General features: G+C 42.8%; 1 protein-coding gene across 2 annotated transcripts in view; it reads right to left on the bottom strand.

Annotated features, from left to right (window-relative positions):
- Positions 1–477: 477 nt before the first annotated feature.
- The window catches only part of SLC38A1 (solute carrier family 38 member 1), a 42390-nt gene continuing 26414 nt past the window's right edge, over positions 478–16453 (bottom strand). Inside the window, exons 9-17 of one of the 2 annotated variants that reach the window (XR_008437146.1) lie at positions 16070–16128; positions 15236–15355; positions 13030–13109; positions 11891–11991; positions 8608–8726; positions 7911–8052; positions 7704–7801; positions 6469–6656; positions 478–3336 (exon numbers count right to left, since the gene is read on the bottom strand). Coding sequence is in view for 1 of the 2 variants with exons in the window: in XM_053977716.1 (XP_053833691.1) it covers positions 6555–6656; positions 7704–7801; positions 7911–8052; positions 8608–8726; positions 11891–11991; positions 13030–13109; positions 15236–15355; positions 16070–16128 (821 nt within the window). In the remaining variant the exon portion in view is untranslated. Of the gene's footprint in view, positions 6657–7703; positions 7802–7910; positions 8053–8607; positions 8727–11890; positions 11992–13029; positions 13110–15235; positions 15356–16069; positions 16129–16453 lie in introns of both variants that reach the window. The other variant, XM_053977716.1, reaches the window with a different exon arrangement.

The raw sequence follows: 16453 nt of genomic DNA, 5'->3' as shown, positions 1-16453 counted from the left end.
ATCTGCTAATAGCTTCTGCTTCCACAGCTGAGAAGAGTCTGGCAGGGGTTTGGTCACTTCAGGCACCAGTTTAACATCTTAACTCAAACCCAAGTTAACAGCAGCCCTTTAAGTTAAATTACCTGATTTGACCTTGAAACAGACTGGCAAGCACTCACTCAGTCTTCTAAGAGCAGACAGAAACAAGTACTGGCCATAAGGAATGCTGTCATCTTCAGCAACCACAGGCTGTGGTAACCATCTGCCCCAGCTTCAAGTCCCTCTAAAACTGTATCAGAAACTTCACTTTAATGTTCCATAGCCTTTTGTTGATGCTTTGCTCTATATACTGCACCAAATCTAATGTAGTTGGCTTTGCAAGAGCTGCATGCCCTAAATTCAGTGAAAATACGTGGATAGGGCAAGAGAGCATTTGCTGTTCAAGCCATTAAAATGATACATCGTCATCCCTTTGGAAGAATGAGTATGGCCCCAACATTAATTCAGATCCCAATTTTAATGTTTAAAAACTAAGAGGTAACAGAGAGATCATAGAACTTGATACATTTTATTTACACATAGAAACTGAAAACTGTGTTGTTTATTTGGATATGAGCAGCACAAAGTTAACAGGTCATGTTAAAAGGAGCAAAATATTACTGATGACTCACTTCAACAATCTATTAGAGATGAGCTTGTATCAAGCATACATCATTCAAACAACATTGTTTATACTAGATCTGTGTGAGCCTTAGCATATGTTGGGACACTAAAACCAGGTTTCTATAAACAATGTAAAGTTCAAGTCAAATGGAAAAATACCTTTTCAGTTTCTATTTTGTTGGCTATAACACTGAAAACAAAACATACACTGGTATTACTTTGAAGAGCTCTGTAAAACTGACTGTATATAGGGTTTTCCCCTCAAATTTGTGCTCATGATAAAAGCAAATGTTATTTCAAGTTTCATTCTCATCCAAGCTCATAAAGTAAACATGGAAAAAAACCCACAATTATTTTTAGATGCATTTCTTAACCTCCATTTTTCAGCAGTCCTGAAACAACATTTCCATGCTTTACCAGTGAGAAAGTCTATGCAAGGCCTCTGATGGATGCACTCTCAGGACATACCCAGCCCTCACCCCTGGACACACAGCTATCTAATGACCTCTGCTTGTTCACAGAGTGGAATGTGCAAGCAGTCCCTGGCGAGGGAAGCTCTTGGCAGCCTCAGGTGCCAGCGTTTTGGTCTCATGAGAGCGGCAGGGTCTGAGGCAGAGCAGCCACAGGACTCTGCAGGAAGGGAAGGGGCTGGAAATGGCACCAATTGCTCTGGTTGCTGCTGATCCCTGACTTGTCATACTGTTGTTTTTTTTTTTTTTTTTCAGAACTACTGGCATTTCTGATGCCTGAAAATGGAAATGCAGAAGCTCTGCCCTGACTTCTGTTTGTACTAGTTGGGTAAATACACGCCTGGATACAACACGGCGTAATACTAAGTCAAATTGCTGGCTGCAGTTTGCCATGGTTTCTTCCATAAAGCCTTTTCAGCACTTTACTCCCAACTGACCCCAGCTGAGAAGGTAAGAGGTATCTGGGTACCAAAGGGGCACTTTAACAAGGGAGATATTTTACCCAGCAGGAAGACTGGCAGACTTGCTGTTGAGAAAACAGGGAGTCATGCACTGGAATTAATCCTAGCAATTTAACTGGAACTTTTATTTCTCTTTTTACTTTAGAGATGTAATTATAATTTCAAGTTTAGGATTTAATTTGTGAACTCTTGGGAGAAAGAAAAGGATATACATTTTGCTAAGAAGCTAAAATATTTGTAATTCTATTAAAATTATTCTTAATATGCAGAGCCTATCTCAACACTTCTATTCATAGGGGATAACCAACTGCAAAAATATACAGCATCCTATTTATTTACAATATATATGTACATAAAAATGAAATTTCCTACAATACAACACAACTGCATAGATTTGTCTTCAGAAACACAGGTATGTGTACAATTTGTGAATTCTAGACTTTCCAGCCCTGTACCTTTTATTAATTAATTATCCTTTTTTTTCACAGTTTGTTACAGAAATCCTTACATTAGATACAAATAAAACATTCTTTGCTGTACGTTACAGGAAATAAGGATTTTCTGACGCCAAGGGCTCTGGGGATTTGTTTATGAAAGCACTGTGGTGCCAGCTGATAAAGCCATCCCATGGAGCTGCTGATGGAGCTGAGTACATTCTGTGGTGCCTTTCTCCTACAGGCACTGGGGTGGGGCAGTAGGACTGGAGGTGGGACACCACCACATGAAAAGTTTTGTTTTGACCAAGGTGCTCTTTAGCCTTAATGTAAGGTTCAAGCAAAGAAATGCATAAATTTAAACTAGACATACCATTAATTGTTACTGTTTAATACTCAATATCAGAGAGCTGTGTTGCGCTTATGCATTGTAAGGCAGATGTACAGACAAAACCCACACTTGCATGTGTGACCTATTACAGGTGGAGCACAGGCTTCGGGTTCACATGTGGCTCAGAAGAGCAGCCCTCGGAGTGGATGAGCATCCCCATCCCTGACCTCGCAGGATGACAGCAGCTCTTGTGCCCTAGGCTTGCACATGTACCAGGCACCACTTGGTCCGTGTCAGCTCTACAAAAGGTCTGTGCTGGTGCACAGATTTGGCATTGGCCCTCTGACCAGGAGCACGCATCACCCAGAGAGGTCACTGCCCCGAGATACTGTTCCCAAATAACAATTTACTGTGTTTTACTACCTAGGCATGTTTGCATTGGACAGAGAAGGGCAGTTGTATTACGTTTGCTGTAAGCCCGTAACTATTTTCTTTGCAATGTGCTGTGGACTAGGAGAGGCAGCAAGGCTGTCTTTTAAGTGTAGGATTAGCTCTTACAATCTTATTAGTAGTCCCTGCTTCTAATTAGTCCTTCCTTGTTCCTCACCACTCGATTGTTGCTACTACACAAATAAGAATTTTGAAGTTTTTTGTTGCAGTTATTAGGAGCAATTTTGCATCCAGTCTGTGACACTTGCAGTGCTCACAATAGTGATAAACTCTCCATGAAAAGAAAGCATGCTATCACCTACTAAGTAGATATGGTACTCTGGATCCTATTAATTTTACAACAGAGAAACTCCTACAGCATTTCACTGTGCTTTTAAAATCCTAACTAAAATGTGGGACTCGTACAATCGTGGTTACAGGTTCACTATTCCAAATGAACTGAATAACAGCAGTATATTTTACAGATAACCTCATACAAATATTGTCATCCATCACTGATGTTGACAGTTACAGCAGGGTCTATTGCATTCTGTTAAGAATGTATAAACCTGATGAGAAAACAAAAAGCACGTTATTTCACGTTCATTACCAAAGACATCAAAAAACACATGATTCCTTTCCATAAATATCTATAAATATGATGCCAGTAAATCAGTCTAAGCAAAATTCCCTCTTTCTTTTTCTTTTTCTTTTTTTTTTTTTTTTTTTTTTTTTTTTTAATGAGACCCAGAAACAAAGTCTGCTTAAAGACTTAATATTTTGGGTATCTATTTTTCAGTATATAAGACATGCTTTGGTGGTTCAGTACCTTGGGTAATTTCACTTCTATGCACACTCAGCTCATTCTTCCTATTTATTCAATAAAACTCCAGTATACAAATAAACTGGGGAAAAGGAGAAGGCAGAACAGCAAAGAGGAGAGAGAGAGGAATAATGATGGAGGAGATTTAGGAAGATGAACAATCAGTGACCCAACAGCCCTTCAAGTCGAAGTTGGGTGCCAAAACTCAATGGTTCATATTTCAAATAACAGACTACAGACTATTTGCGGTGGCGGGGGAGGAAGGAGGAGGGAGATGTCACATATGTGACCTTGCTGGAATCCTCTAGCTCATACCTGTATACTTGAAAATCATTCCCAGGATCTCATCTCTCACAACCCCCCAATGCACAGCGCTGTGCTGTTCATTAATCAGTAGTAGAAGAAAGATAAAGGGGGTGGGGGGGGGAAGCAGGAGAGCTTGGTAGCATCTTAAGGATAACACTGCACAGCATTCTCAGGTCTGAGTTAAGTTTTTAGGATAAGATCCAGAGAGATTATAAGGCACCTCAAAAGCTGAAATGCAAGCTGAGTCAGAGAATGGAGTGAGATGCTGGGCTTCTGCTGCAGTGACCACTGAGGGTTGGGTGCCTGCAAAAGGAAAACCACAAATTTACATCCCAAGCTGAGAAGACGCCTGGAATGAAGTGCAAAGAGATAGGAACAAAGCACAGGCTCTTGTCCCCAGAGCTTGCCTAACACCTGGTCTTGTAGGCTCTCTGTGAATAAGGGCAGGGATCAGTCCCATAAGGGAACAGAACAAAAAGAAACAGAAAGAACCTGCACCATCACAGACAAGGGTCTGAGACCAGCCACAGGAAAGTACATGGGACCTTAGTGAAGAATACCAGGTAGCTCAGCAGTTTGTATGTTAAAGGCTGGAGGTGCTTGGAAGAAAGGATGATGTACCAGAGACCTTGCTGGGAGGTTCCCAGTTTTGTTCTTGCTGTTGGACTACTCCAAGTACTTTGGCAGCCTGTGGAATCCACTCTGCCTTATTTCTGGATCACAGTGAAGTATTATCAGAGGCAAGCACCTCACTGCCTATGCTAAGGTACAGATCTGGCAGTCTGGGCTTAGTAGGCTTAGTTTCTGCAGCATGAACAATCTGCATCTCAATTCCCAAATTTCTAGGAAGGCCCCAAACCAACCTCTCTGGATGTTATCTTTAGAAACCAACTTTCAGGGTCCTGAGATGTGTTCTGTGATCTCAACTCTCAGTGACTTCAAGCTGTGATAAGGTGTTACATTACAAGGTAATGGCAACTGAAGCAATTCAGTGGCTCACAGAAATCCCAAGATCCCAAATATTCTATCGCTAACCTTAAAAAGAGTAAGTTGCAATGACAGGTTCCTCACAGCTGATGACAGTCTGCTTCCACAGTTAAAAAGGGAGTTGTCAATGAACCAGCTACTGAGAACAAGAGGGTCACTGCATACTGACAGGTATGGCTCTAGCATACCAAGGGCATCACAGCCCTTGGGCATGAAGCGGGGCTCCCTATAGCCATCCGTTCTTTCAGTGGGAGACACGTCCATATTCTGAGACACTCTTTAGCTCACATGGTGAATGACATAAAGTGAACACGTTTACCCTGCTGGCAGTGCACTAATAGAAGATGCCTGCTCAGGACGGTGAGTGATCACCTGCTTAACTTTTGAGTCTCTACATGTGCTTCTCTACACCAGCTGTAAGGCATTAGGCAAATGCTTATTCTGTGGACAACTGTTGCAAGTTACAGTGTTTCTGCTAGTAGAATATCTTCTAATTATTATGCAGAACTAATGAAAAATGTAAATGAAATCTTTTAAATATAAAAAGTATTTCTGTTTGTTTAAAGAAATGTTGCAGATTTCAATTTCCATTAGGAATCTAGTAGTTTGGCAGAGTGAGTCAAATCCTGCTCCCACTGCTGTCAAAGACCCCACTGACTTCAGTGGGAGGAGGGTAAGACACAAGAGAGGAGCCAGTCCCTACAAGGTATGGAAAAGGCATGAGGTATGATTAAATGCATAAGTTTTGATAAAACTGGAGCTTGGTATTTTTTTTCTGAGAGCAATGGGGCATTACTAAACAGTTAAATGCTGAAGAAAATGCAGACTTCTTATGGAAATCTTCAAATGTCTGCTTCTTTTCAGACTTAAGTACTCATGGTTTGGGGTCAAGTTCTGGTCAACCTCCAACTCAAGTGTGCCAGAGGAATAATGGCTGATGGTGGTGGCTGTCCTCCTGCTCCCTGCTCCGCATCACAAAGACACGCACACACAGACACACACAGTCTGTTCCCCAGAGGCATGAATGGGCCAAGCTCTGGGCCTGGTTTACCCCCCAAAACATCAGAGAGAAGCACCGGATTTAGGACCTACGCTTACACAGTGCTCAGCTATGCTCTTGTGGTGCTTTCCATGCCTGTGTCCAGAATGCTACACTTAACCCAGTGAGGCAAATGGTGCCTGGAACAGCAACAGAACAAACAAACAAACCAACAAACCAAATGCATACAATTAGAGAGCAGAGTTTTGGCTAAAAGAGGGGGGAAGGATGGGAACGGACAACACTCCAGTTGGAATTGATAGCAACAGGCACTGCTGCCATAAAGGAGCAGAGCTTGTGGCTGGAGGGCTAAGGAAAATAATGGAACAATGGAATTCATGGGTGGAGGAGGGGAAACTAATTGTGATGAATTTCTATAAGTGATGCTCTATAAAATCTCATGGACAATTAACACACACTTTTTGCTGATCAGAGAGTGATATGCCTGTTTGGAAGAACGGGTCTGTTTTCTGCAAGAAAATACTCCCATGACAGTATTTTCAGTACTGGATAACCATTATTTGGATTTGATTTGAGTACACTCACAAAAGGTGGAATAGACAACAGAATGGATGGTTGCAGTTTTGGTGTGTAGCAAATAGGGGTATCTTCTTTTGAGAAGAAGGTGAACTTCAGTGGCCTTCGGCCCTGCCTCCTGATTGTACCCAGTCATAGATGACCAAGGGAATGCTCACTAGGGAAAACAATACCCCCAGTGCCAAAAAAAGAGAAGCCTGAAACAAAAAAAAAAAAAAAAGGAAAGAAGATTAACGAATAAAAAGAAAAGACAATTAATTCAACTATGTTAACTTCTCTTAAGGAGATGTACAAGGTGGTGTATTAAAGTTATCAGCTAAAACCAGCTAGCATGTCTGGTAAAGACAAGACCAACAGATAATTAAACAGATTAGCGTCATTAATAATTACTTGCTGAACACTAAACTAATTTTTTTTCTCCTTTCAATTCACTTCTTAAACACTGATCACCTCTAAAGATTAAGTGAGTCTGTTTTTAGGATTGATCAGTTGTGCTCTTTCCAAAGCCTCACAGAAATCAGTATATTCTTCCCATCAGATATGTGTTCATCTAAGTTCAGTCCTTTTGTCATGGGATCTGTGGATGCAACCAAAGTGAAACATGTTTTCTACCTGCCTGCTCAGAGAAGAAAGGTCTGACTGTACAATGCTTCCAGTGCATGCCCCATTAGACTGGGAATACACAGAAGTGTTGCATCTTTTCAGATGCAGCACTCTCTAGGACTCACAGGAAATCTTTCCAAGGTCCATTCCTATTTGCTCACGTATGCCAAATGGCTAACATTACACTTCAGCTGGCTGCTTCGTGTGCAACCGCCCTATGTCTGACTCGGGTTTGTTAAAACCATGAGGAATACTGCAAATGGAGCACTTTGCATGCTTTCTGGATCAACACACAGAAGCAGAGAGAGCTTGCTGTGCTGAAAGGCTTGTTGAAGTGGGCTGGAGGGCTTCCTGCACCGTGCTGACAGCTGCTGCTTCTTGCCAGCCAGGGAAGTACCTCATCCCACAAAGAAGGGCCTCCCCATAACACAAGATGCTGTGCATGCATGGCCCCTCCACCAGGGGACTCCCAGGGTAAGCAAAGGAGAAGGGCAAAGACAGCTGCCAACTGACTGAAGTACAGAGGGAATGTAATGTAAAGGAGCTCACACATATGTTCAGATTAGTTCTGCTTTGCACCTAGCACATTAAAGAGAATGACAAGATGGAAGTGTTGCATTGATGGGAACCGGAATGCATACCCAAATCCTCTGAGTCAACTTTGATCCATCCTGCTGTGTAATTTTTAAATACAATGACGAAGGAAGAATGAAGATCAGCATATTGGCAGAAGTGACCCCTGCAAAATTCAAAAGAAAGAGTTTTGTTAACTGTCAGCAACAGCTAATTATTGCGTTGCTCATTAGCAACTGTTTTTATATTAGTAGTACAAAACCAGGATACTCTACCTACAACTCCAAAAATATCCTTCATGGATGGGATAAAAATGACTAACAGGTTGATGATAACCAAAAGAACAAAAGTAACCAAAACATGACGGCATAAGTCAAATTTTGTTTTTCTGGCCATCTCGAATAATGATGAACGCACCTGTAGGGGGAGAGAGAGAGAGAAAGAGAGGAAGTTTTCTGTCAAGAATAGTCTATGAGCCAATTCAAAGCTTCCCATGTTTATTTTAATCGGTTCTTCATGTGACAAGTGCTGCATAGATCTGTCAGAAATTTTGGGTTGCCTGAAGTAATGTCCTTTGAAATACTCCTTAAAATTAATTTGCTATTTCAGAACTGTACATGTGCATGTGCAGTAGGATATTCCTCTCTTTCTAACATGCCTTTTTGAATCCTTCTGCACTTTAAAGGGAACTTCACCTCTGAGCCTGCTCCAGTAAAGTGATGTGATGTAAGAGAGGACACGTGTGGATTCAATTTAAAACAGATTTAAGACCAAAAGTGATTTATTTATTTACTGCATAGAGAACTTCTCTAAAAGTTAGTGGGCGTCTGGCATGAGAAAAGACTAATCCAAGCTCAAGCTCTTTTTGTAGCTGTAACATTGTAGTCCCAGCCATCACTGGATTGTGGTTTGAAGAAATGTGCTGTGCACAGCTGTTACCAACTTCCAAACCATGCAGATCTTTTTACTTACAGTGAAAAACAGCACCGGCACGGTGAGAATCACTGCCACGATCACAGCCAAGCGCACGGTCAGGATGAGGATGTCATCTTTGCTCTGGTATTTGTGAAGCAGATCTGATTGCACATTCTCTATGGGGAACACAGTAAGGTAAGTGTTCTGGCAAAAAGGCAATTAGTCCACAAAAATCATTGCTTAACAACAGCCTTCTTGAACAACAAGTGATTTATCTGTAAACAAAACAGTATGGAATGAAACATCCTTGAGTTAAAACAGCACTTTGAACAAAATCTCAATGATCCCATTATTCCAGTTTAATCCTTTGGCGGCCTGATTTAGGAATGCATCTTAATTCATGACAGCACATGCCTAAGTCTAAGGTAATTTTCACTGTAGAAAAGACAACAGTGAGACATACAGGAAAGCTTGGTTACATATATACATTTATATAAAAATAGGTAAAGTGAAATCAGCTATTTTTAATTGGTTCTGTGGACTTTCTTTGAAGTTCCAAATGATATAAAAATAAACACATGCACTGCAATGGCTGAACTTAATATAAACTGCAAGGTCTTGAGCTAAATTAGTCTAAACAGCAAATAGACTTCCAGCAAAAAGCAGTGCCCGTGTTCTCAACTGAGAACAAAGCCTATCTTGGGTCATCTCTCAGCAGGACGCTCTGACATTTGCACTCAAATCCTTCAGCAGCTCCTCTGAGGGCTGCCAGCAGAGCCTGCAGCTCAGCTCCACGCTGGCCAGCAGCCCCAGCAGCCAAGACAAATCACAGAGGGTGCTTAACAGGGAGGTGCTGGCAATATTTTAATACAACCTCCTGCCAAAATGTTTCCTTGAAGCTGTGATAAATAGTGCAGAGCAGGTCTGCATGTACTAACCAGCAGGAAAACCAAGTTGCTGAGGGACCTACATATTTGCTTTGTAATTTTTAAATATCCAAGAGCAATAACCTAAAGGGGTGGCTGTTAAGCATGCCACCACAAACACACTTGCTGCCCCTTTTTAGGCCCATGTTTTGTTTCTGCCTGCTAATCTTAGAAAGCTGGTGGTAAAACATAACAGCTCTTAAAGGGAACTCAGTGGCCATGTCTAATTTACCATCTTTGTCACTCGGGAAAACCTTATGTATTCCTGGAGGCAGAGGGATCTATCCTCTGGCAAAATGCCTACACTCCCCCCAGGGCACCCTTCTGGGTAGAGACCACAGGTCAACACCACCTACACAGTGCCTGAATCCCCACCAGGAGAAAGAAAACGCTCTCCCACCTCCCTGCAGATCAGGAGTGGGGTTTTCAAGCCGGGCACATGCACAGCTTCTGCAACACAGAGCTTACTCTGCTCCTGCAAGCACAGACTGCAACTTCTGTACCGCTCACGGGCTGCAGCCAGGTAGGAAGTGAAGGGCAAGGCTTACAGTTGAAGGTCTGTTTTCCTTTCAGCTAGATACACCACAGAGCCCAACCACACTGTGACCTTTTAGGGGAAGAAAAACACCTCTTTTCTGTAATTCTGCAATGTAAATATAGTCATCACTGCAACACTTTTGAGAACACAGCAAACAGACAAGTACTATTGGTGTAAAGAAGAAATGGTCACAATAAAAATACTGTTCTTACCCAGGTAAGGGTAGAGAAGAGGGTTAGAACACTGTAAGTGAACATATGAAAGGTAAGGTCTTTAGGGTCTCAAGGGGAAGCATGAAGGAATTTTATGGAGGAATTCTATATTCCCTCAGTGTCTTTTTTGCAGCCTGTCACTGCACTGACACTGCAGAGCCCAAGCAGAGCTCTCCACAGCTTCCACCTGTGGGCTGTCAGTGCTGGAGAACAGGGATGCCTAATGTGGGGGGAGGCACAAAAGACACCCCAGGGATTCCTCCGCCATTCCCCCTCAGGAGGGCCAGAAGGACGCAGCCCCTACCTCCTCCATGGACTCCAGACCCTCGTCCTTGAGGGATGTGGGAGATTCCCAGAGAGGAGCGCCACAGATCTGCCTCCTCAGATCCCTGGGGCAATCACATCAGAATCTCCTCCCTGCCAAAGCGAAGGGGTCCATGCTGATTTACACCCACTTGCTCCCTGGGGCTGCTAATTTGATGCATCACTACGAAAATGTGTTAGATGGGAGCAGCTGGATGAGAACGGCTGATGCTGTTGTCACTTGCAGCCTATTTGTGGGTTTATTGGGAAAATTAGAACAGATGACCTCAAGTTACTTCAACACATGTATACTCAAGGCCTCATAATCAGAATGAGAGTTTGAGAAAGCAAATATGAGATAGGTACAGCTTTAGAGAAAAAAAAAAAAACCCACATTTCATATTTACTTTTCTTTTTCTCTTGTAATTGGTGGCTCACAAGGGACATTATCATGAATGAGGAGGTTGTAACAAAAATGCCACTTAGAATAGGGTGGTGAAGACTGATGGGTGACTCTGAGGTAAAAGGCAAACATCAGCTTTGTCACCTGTCTTGTAACCCCTTAACAGTCCATGGAAAAAGACACTACTTTTCAACATTCTCATGATACTGGAATATGGCAGTTCCATGGCAACATTCCCGGGAATATTTTTCATTTTTTTGATTCATATTTTATCCTACTTTACTTAACAATTGTGCCTTTAGGGTATACATATTGTATCCTTTAGTGATACAACATAATTTGTTTGTTAACGGAATTGATATGCATGCAAAGAGACAGGGTGGGAGTCTCAAACACTGAGATAATCATCTTTTGGTGGCTGAGCTGGGACAACACTCAAAGCTTCCCCACCTTCACTGCCAGTTTGTTAAACCAAGACCTAAAGAGGTCAGCTCTAGGGACACAGGGAAAACATTTGGTCTGTTGCCTCTATGACGAAAGTGTTACTAAGAAAGTGAAAAAGCTGTGATGGCCAATTTGTTACTCATTTCCTAGGACCTGCTCTCAAATCTGTCTCAGTTTTTGCAAATATGCATGCTTCAGCCATTACCAATGCACACATCATTCAGGTGAGGACCTTGGAATAAAATCTTAGTGGGGCCCAGCTAATCCCCAATTCTGTAAAACAAATCTCTCCCTCATACTTCGAAAATGCCTTTTGCAAATAATACTTTCACTTGTGCTTTTCATCCACAGGGGAAAAGGAGGAAAGGATTTATACCTTCAATATGAGAACTACAAGGAAAAGTATTTGGAAAAGTATTTTAATATAAGTGGATGGGACTTTCCAGCTGGGATACACTATTGATTTTACATGTATCCCCTTTCTACTCTGATCAGTAAAGAACCACATACTTACCGTAGAAAGTCAAATAGCCAAATATGGCAGTCATAAAGTACATCAGAAACATGGCAAAAAATGAGATATTTGAAACCAACTGCATTTTTTTCTGTGAACGGCTGGAGAAAGAACAAGAAAAGAACACATAAGAATGGTTGGGCTGGATTTTTCCATAGCTGTTTCAAAATGTATTAGGTGTTTGCATAAGCATAGTAATTCTGGGGAGACTCATGAATGCATTTTCATTTAAAACAGAAACTCACTGACAGCTGCACAAAGAAGAAAAGGACTAGGGAAAGGACCCTTCTTGGGGCTTAAGTGAAAAAATAGTGGGTGTGACCTGTGAGTCTGCTCTATGTCTGTACCTGCTTAAACAGTGAAGCCATGTGGAGAGAGGATGACCATGAAACACTTTGGTAATTAAATTAAAAGGTCAAAATGAAGGAAGCATAAAATTATACAGAGAGAAAAAAACCTCCAAAATGTTCTGAATGACTGCAGAGAAATATTTCTGTCCCCATGGGTAGAAAATACTGGATTTATGCTGACCTGTAAAATAGGTTAAGTGTAACCATTTAATCTTTCGATATTTATTCTGAAATATTCACACTCCAGTACCTAAACTCAGACTTTTAAATCCACAAAAGGTTGCCCTAATGGTACCTGGGAACCTGCTCAAGTCACTTAAAATTTAAAGGACCCAGCAAGTGTCTGAGGGCAGTCCAGCTGGAGGTGTCAGTGAGACAGCAGTACCAACAAAGTTCTTTTAGTACCAGTAAGGCTGAAAGCACTTTTACTTTCCTGGTACTGCAACAGACTTTTAGTTGCACTAATGCTGTGGAACAAACACTGTTAGCAGAACACACGCCTCTCCTATGCCAAATATCAACCGGCAGAACTTGGCTCTCCCCAGGCTGCTGTGTACTTCCAGGGAAAACTCCCAAGTTGCATTATTCTCCCCCTCCCTTGCCCCTGCCCCAGAGGCACAGCACGCCTGGGAGGCCAGATTTCCTAGCTGACAGCCACGCTTGTTGGGTGTTATGAAGGCGTGCCTCTGAGTGGCACAAATGATTCAGAACACCTCTGTGCTAACACTTTCCATGTAAAACGGTTCAAAACAATAAACTATTGGAAAAAAAAAAAAAAGAAGGGCTTACTCTTTAAGTTCGCTGTAAATCGGGAGGACTGATGGGTGGCACACAAACGCAAAAGCAATGGTGGGCAAAGCGTACACGGTCTGTTCAGAGAGAATTTCAGAAAATAAGTTAAGAAGAAGTATTTCCCCCAGTGGTCTGAAGAAATGTTCCATGTGCAACTACCTCAGCTCCAAGCTCGCTGGACTCTTCAACCGAATATTGAGAGCCTTTCTGAGAAGGCAGAAGACCTGTCAATTAGCATGTGTTTAATGATATGTGGAAACCAGCGCGCTTTCAACAGGAGGACAAAGTCTTGCGTTGGTGGCTAAGCACAGCACTGACTGTGCTCGCAGAGCACAGAGCTGGATGCCACGCTGCTGCTGGCTTTGCCCCCTGGGATGGGTTTGCCTGCCCAGCTACTGCCACCGTTACTAGCACGGTGTCATGCGTGAAAGGGACGTATGGTGGGTCACCGCTACGCTACCCTGCCTTGGCATGGAGAGGGGTGCGCACCCATGGTGCTAAGGCTGAAGTCCTGAAGAGGAAGCCCGTATCCAGACTGTAAGAAAAGAGAACAGGAATGCAGAACTTACAAAGAAATGGATATTTCAAGGTACCAGACTGAATCCCTTAATTTCCCAGGCCAACAAAAGGACTAGGAGGGCTGTGGAGGGAGCATGCTTTTTCTTGGGGAAAGAGAAAGACCATTATGTCACCAGAAAGCGCAGGAGGCCTCCAAGTGGGACCTCAGCCCCTTCTCCACTAAGAACTCGGGTGGGTTTCAGTCCTCAGCCAAACTTCAAAAATGGTATCAGTGCTCAGGCACTTCCATTCTCCTGAGGGAACAGGTATGAGCAGAGGTCACAGGAAATTACAGATCCTCCCCGAAGGACAACATGCGTCTATTCTACATGCAGCTCTGTGCTGCCCTCTGAGATCTGCTTGTGCTGGTCACAGGCATCCCCTTCCCACACAAGACATCCTATGGTGCACCCCAGGCCTGACAGGTTCAGTAAATGTGCTGGTTGCTCTCTGGAGGTCCTTCCTTGCTCAGGCCTTTGCCACCTCTCCCTCACTCACAGCACAGTACTATTGTGGTGTCTCCATCTGTAGGGATATTTAGAAGTTGCCTCAACACAGTGCTGGGTGGCCCTGCCTCAGCACAGGGTTTGACCAGGTGACCTCCAGGTCTATGCCAACCTTGGATATCCTTCTGTGAAACTGTCCTGTCTCTCCTCTCAAACACTGAAGTTGCTAAAATGATTGGCAAATTGTTGGCCCTGAGGGCAAGCCTCTGGAGTTCAGCTCCGGTGTGCCTAATTCATATGGACCAGTCCTTCCAAGGTGCCTCCATTGGATCTGAGGCAAATGCTGACACTGCAGAAGAAGACTACCTTTCAATGCTTTCTGAAATATACCTACACCTAAGCTGCCATGGCACAACAAATTAACTAATTCTTGGTCCATCATGGTGGATCTGGGGTGATGGCTAGCCGCAGCCAAAGAAAAGTGCTTCACTTGGCTTCTTCAACTGCTGTTATAAATGTGCATTCCCAATGAAAGTGACTAAGGCCCTGAGGACCACGTCCTGATGTATAAGGTGCTGCTTCACTGGGAGCACTGCATCCCAGCACAGCTGACAGAAGCCATCCTCCTGCTCTCAGTTAGAGACAGCTGCCCTCTCACATTCTCTTAGACCAACTTTTTCTGCAGCTGTGTGGTGATGGAGGGAAGCATCCAGCTGAAAGGCAACCATATTTTTGCTGGATTATCTTTCAACCATATCCTTTTCACAGTCCAATTCACTCCATGGCTACAGAAACATGTACCCTGTTACAAAGAAGTGGTTTGTGTGCAGAAAGACAGAGGTTATGGGCTTTGGATGCAGATGTGGCCTACTCAGCCTCTACTGAGCAACAGCCTAAAGGCACAGTTGCAGCATGGATAGTAAGCAGCATTGGAAAGGAAAAATCTCCTGAAGAGAGCAATTATTGTCCAGTGATAGCTTGGACTCATAGCCTTAACACATCTACTACCAGGGCAGGACTACACTGCAAGGAGACACATTCACCATGGCATCTCTGTAAGACCAGTGTGCATTAACCACTGGATCACAGGTGGAACCATGGAGAATCAGGCCCTTTGTGGTGCTGATCAGAATAAGAATATGGAGTGTAGGTGCATATATTATGTGAATTAAAAGTAAGTATTATAAAAATAAACATACCTTGGAATTAAAGATAACATACTTTGGCTTACACGTATGTTCTGAGCTATTTGATAGTATAGATGATGTTGCATTTAGCCCTTGTCCATCACAGGGAATTTGAAACTTCTTGTAAATAACCTAGAATAAAAGCAAAAGATAGCTAATTGCTAAAATAATAATGAAAAGCAAATTAGAATTAAAATATCAGTGGAATTGTGGGCATCCTGGCCTGTATCAGCAATAGTGTGGCCAGCAGGACTAGGGAAGTGATCATTACCCTGTACTCAGCACTGGTGAGGCTTTCCCTTGAGTGCTGTTTCCAGTTCTGGGCCCCTCACTACAACAAGGACATTGAGGTGCTGCAGCATATCCAGAGAAGGGGAACACAGCTGGTGAAGGGCCTAGAGTGAGTCATAGGAGGAGCTGCTGAGGAAGCTGGAGATGTTCAGCCTGGAGAAAAAGAGGCTGAGCAGGGACCTTATCACTCTCTACAACTGCCTGATAGGAGGCTGTAGCCAGGTGGAGCTCAGCCTCTTCTTCCAGGTAACAAGTGACAGGATGAGAGGAAATGACCTTAAGTTGCACCGAGGGGCATTCAAATTGGACATTAGGAATTTTTTTTTTAATGGAAACTGTTGTAAAGCATTGGAAAGACTGCCCAGGGAATTGGTGGAGTCACTATCCCTAAAAGTGTTCAAAAACACAAAAGTAGATGTTTCATTTGAGGACATAGTTTAATGGTAAACAAGGTGCTTGGCTGACAGCTGGGCTTTTCCAGTCTTTTCATCGCCGACACCTTAACAATTCTGATTCCAAGTGATTCATCCAACAAAGAAAGCAAGCTGAACTTACCACTACCAGGAAAAATACCATGCAGCTTAATGAAAATCCACTGGTATAGCCAAGGTATCCTGAAAGAAATTAAGAGGCAGTCTCATACACAATAGTTTTATTAGTCTTATCTTGGTTTTTACTGCTTTTTGCTTCTGCATGAAAAGTTCAAATGTATTAAACATTTAATATGTATTGTGAACTTCAGGGCAGGACAAAAGCATGTCCTGCTGGTGTGGCAGTCTCCCAAAGTCTTTCAAGTCTCCTAGCTTTTGGGCAAGCCTAAGCCTTGCTCTGAACTGTTGTGACTTCCTCAGGATCACCTTTACCACAGTTTAACTAACTTTACTTTTAAAAGAGGCTGTGATAATTGAAAAAAACCTGAAAATGTGCAATTGCAATCTG

This window comes from Vidua macroura, chromosome 5 (genome assembly GCF_024509145.1).
Source record: "Vidua macroura isolate BioBank_ID:100142 chromosome 5, ASM2450914v1, whole genome shotgun sequence".
Taxonomy (NCBI): Eukaryota; Metazoa; Chordata; class Aves; order Passeriformes; family Viduidae; genus Vidua; species Vidua macroura.
Note: the sequence above shows the minus strand (reverse complement) of the source record. Positions and strands in the feature narration are given on the sequence as shown.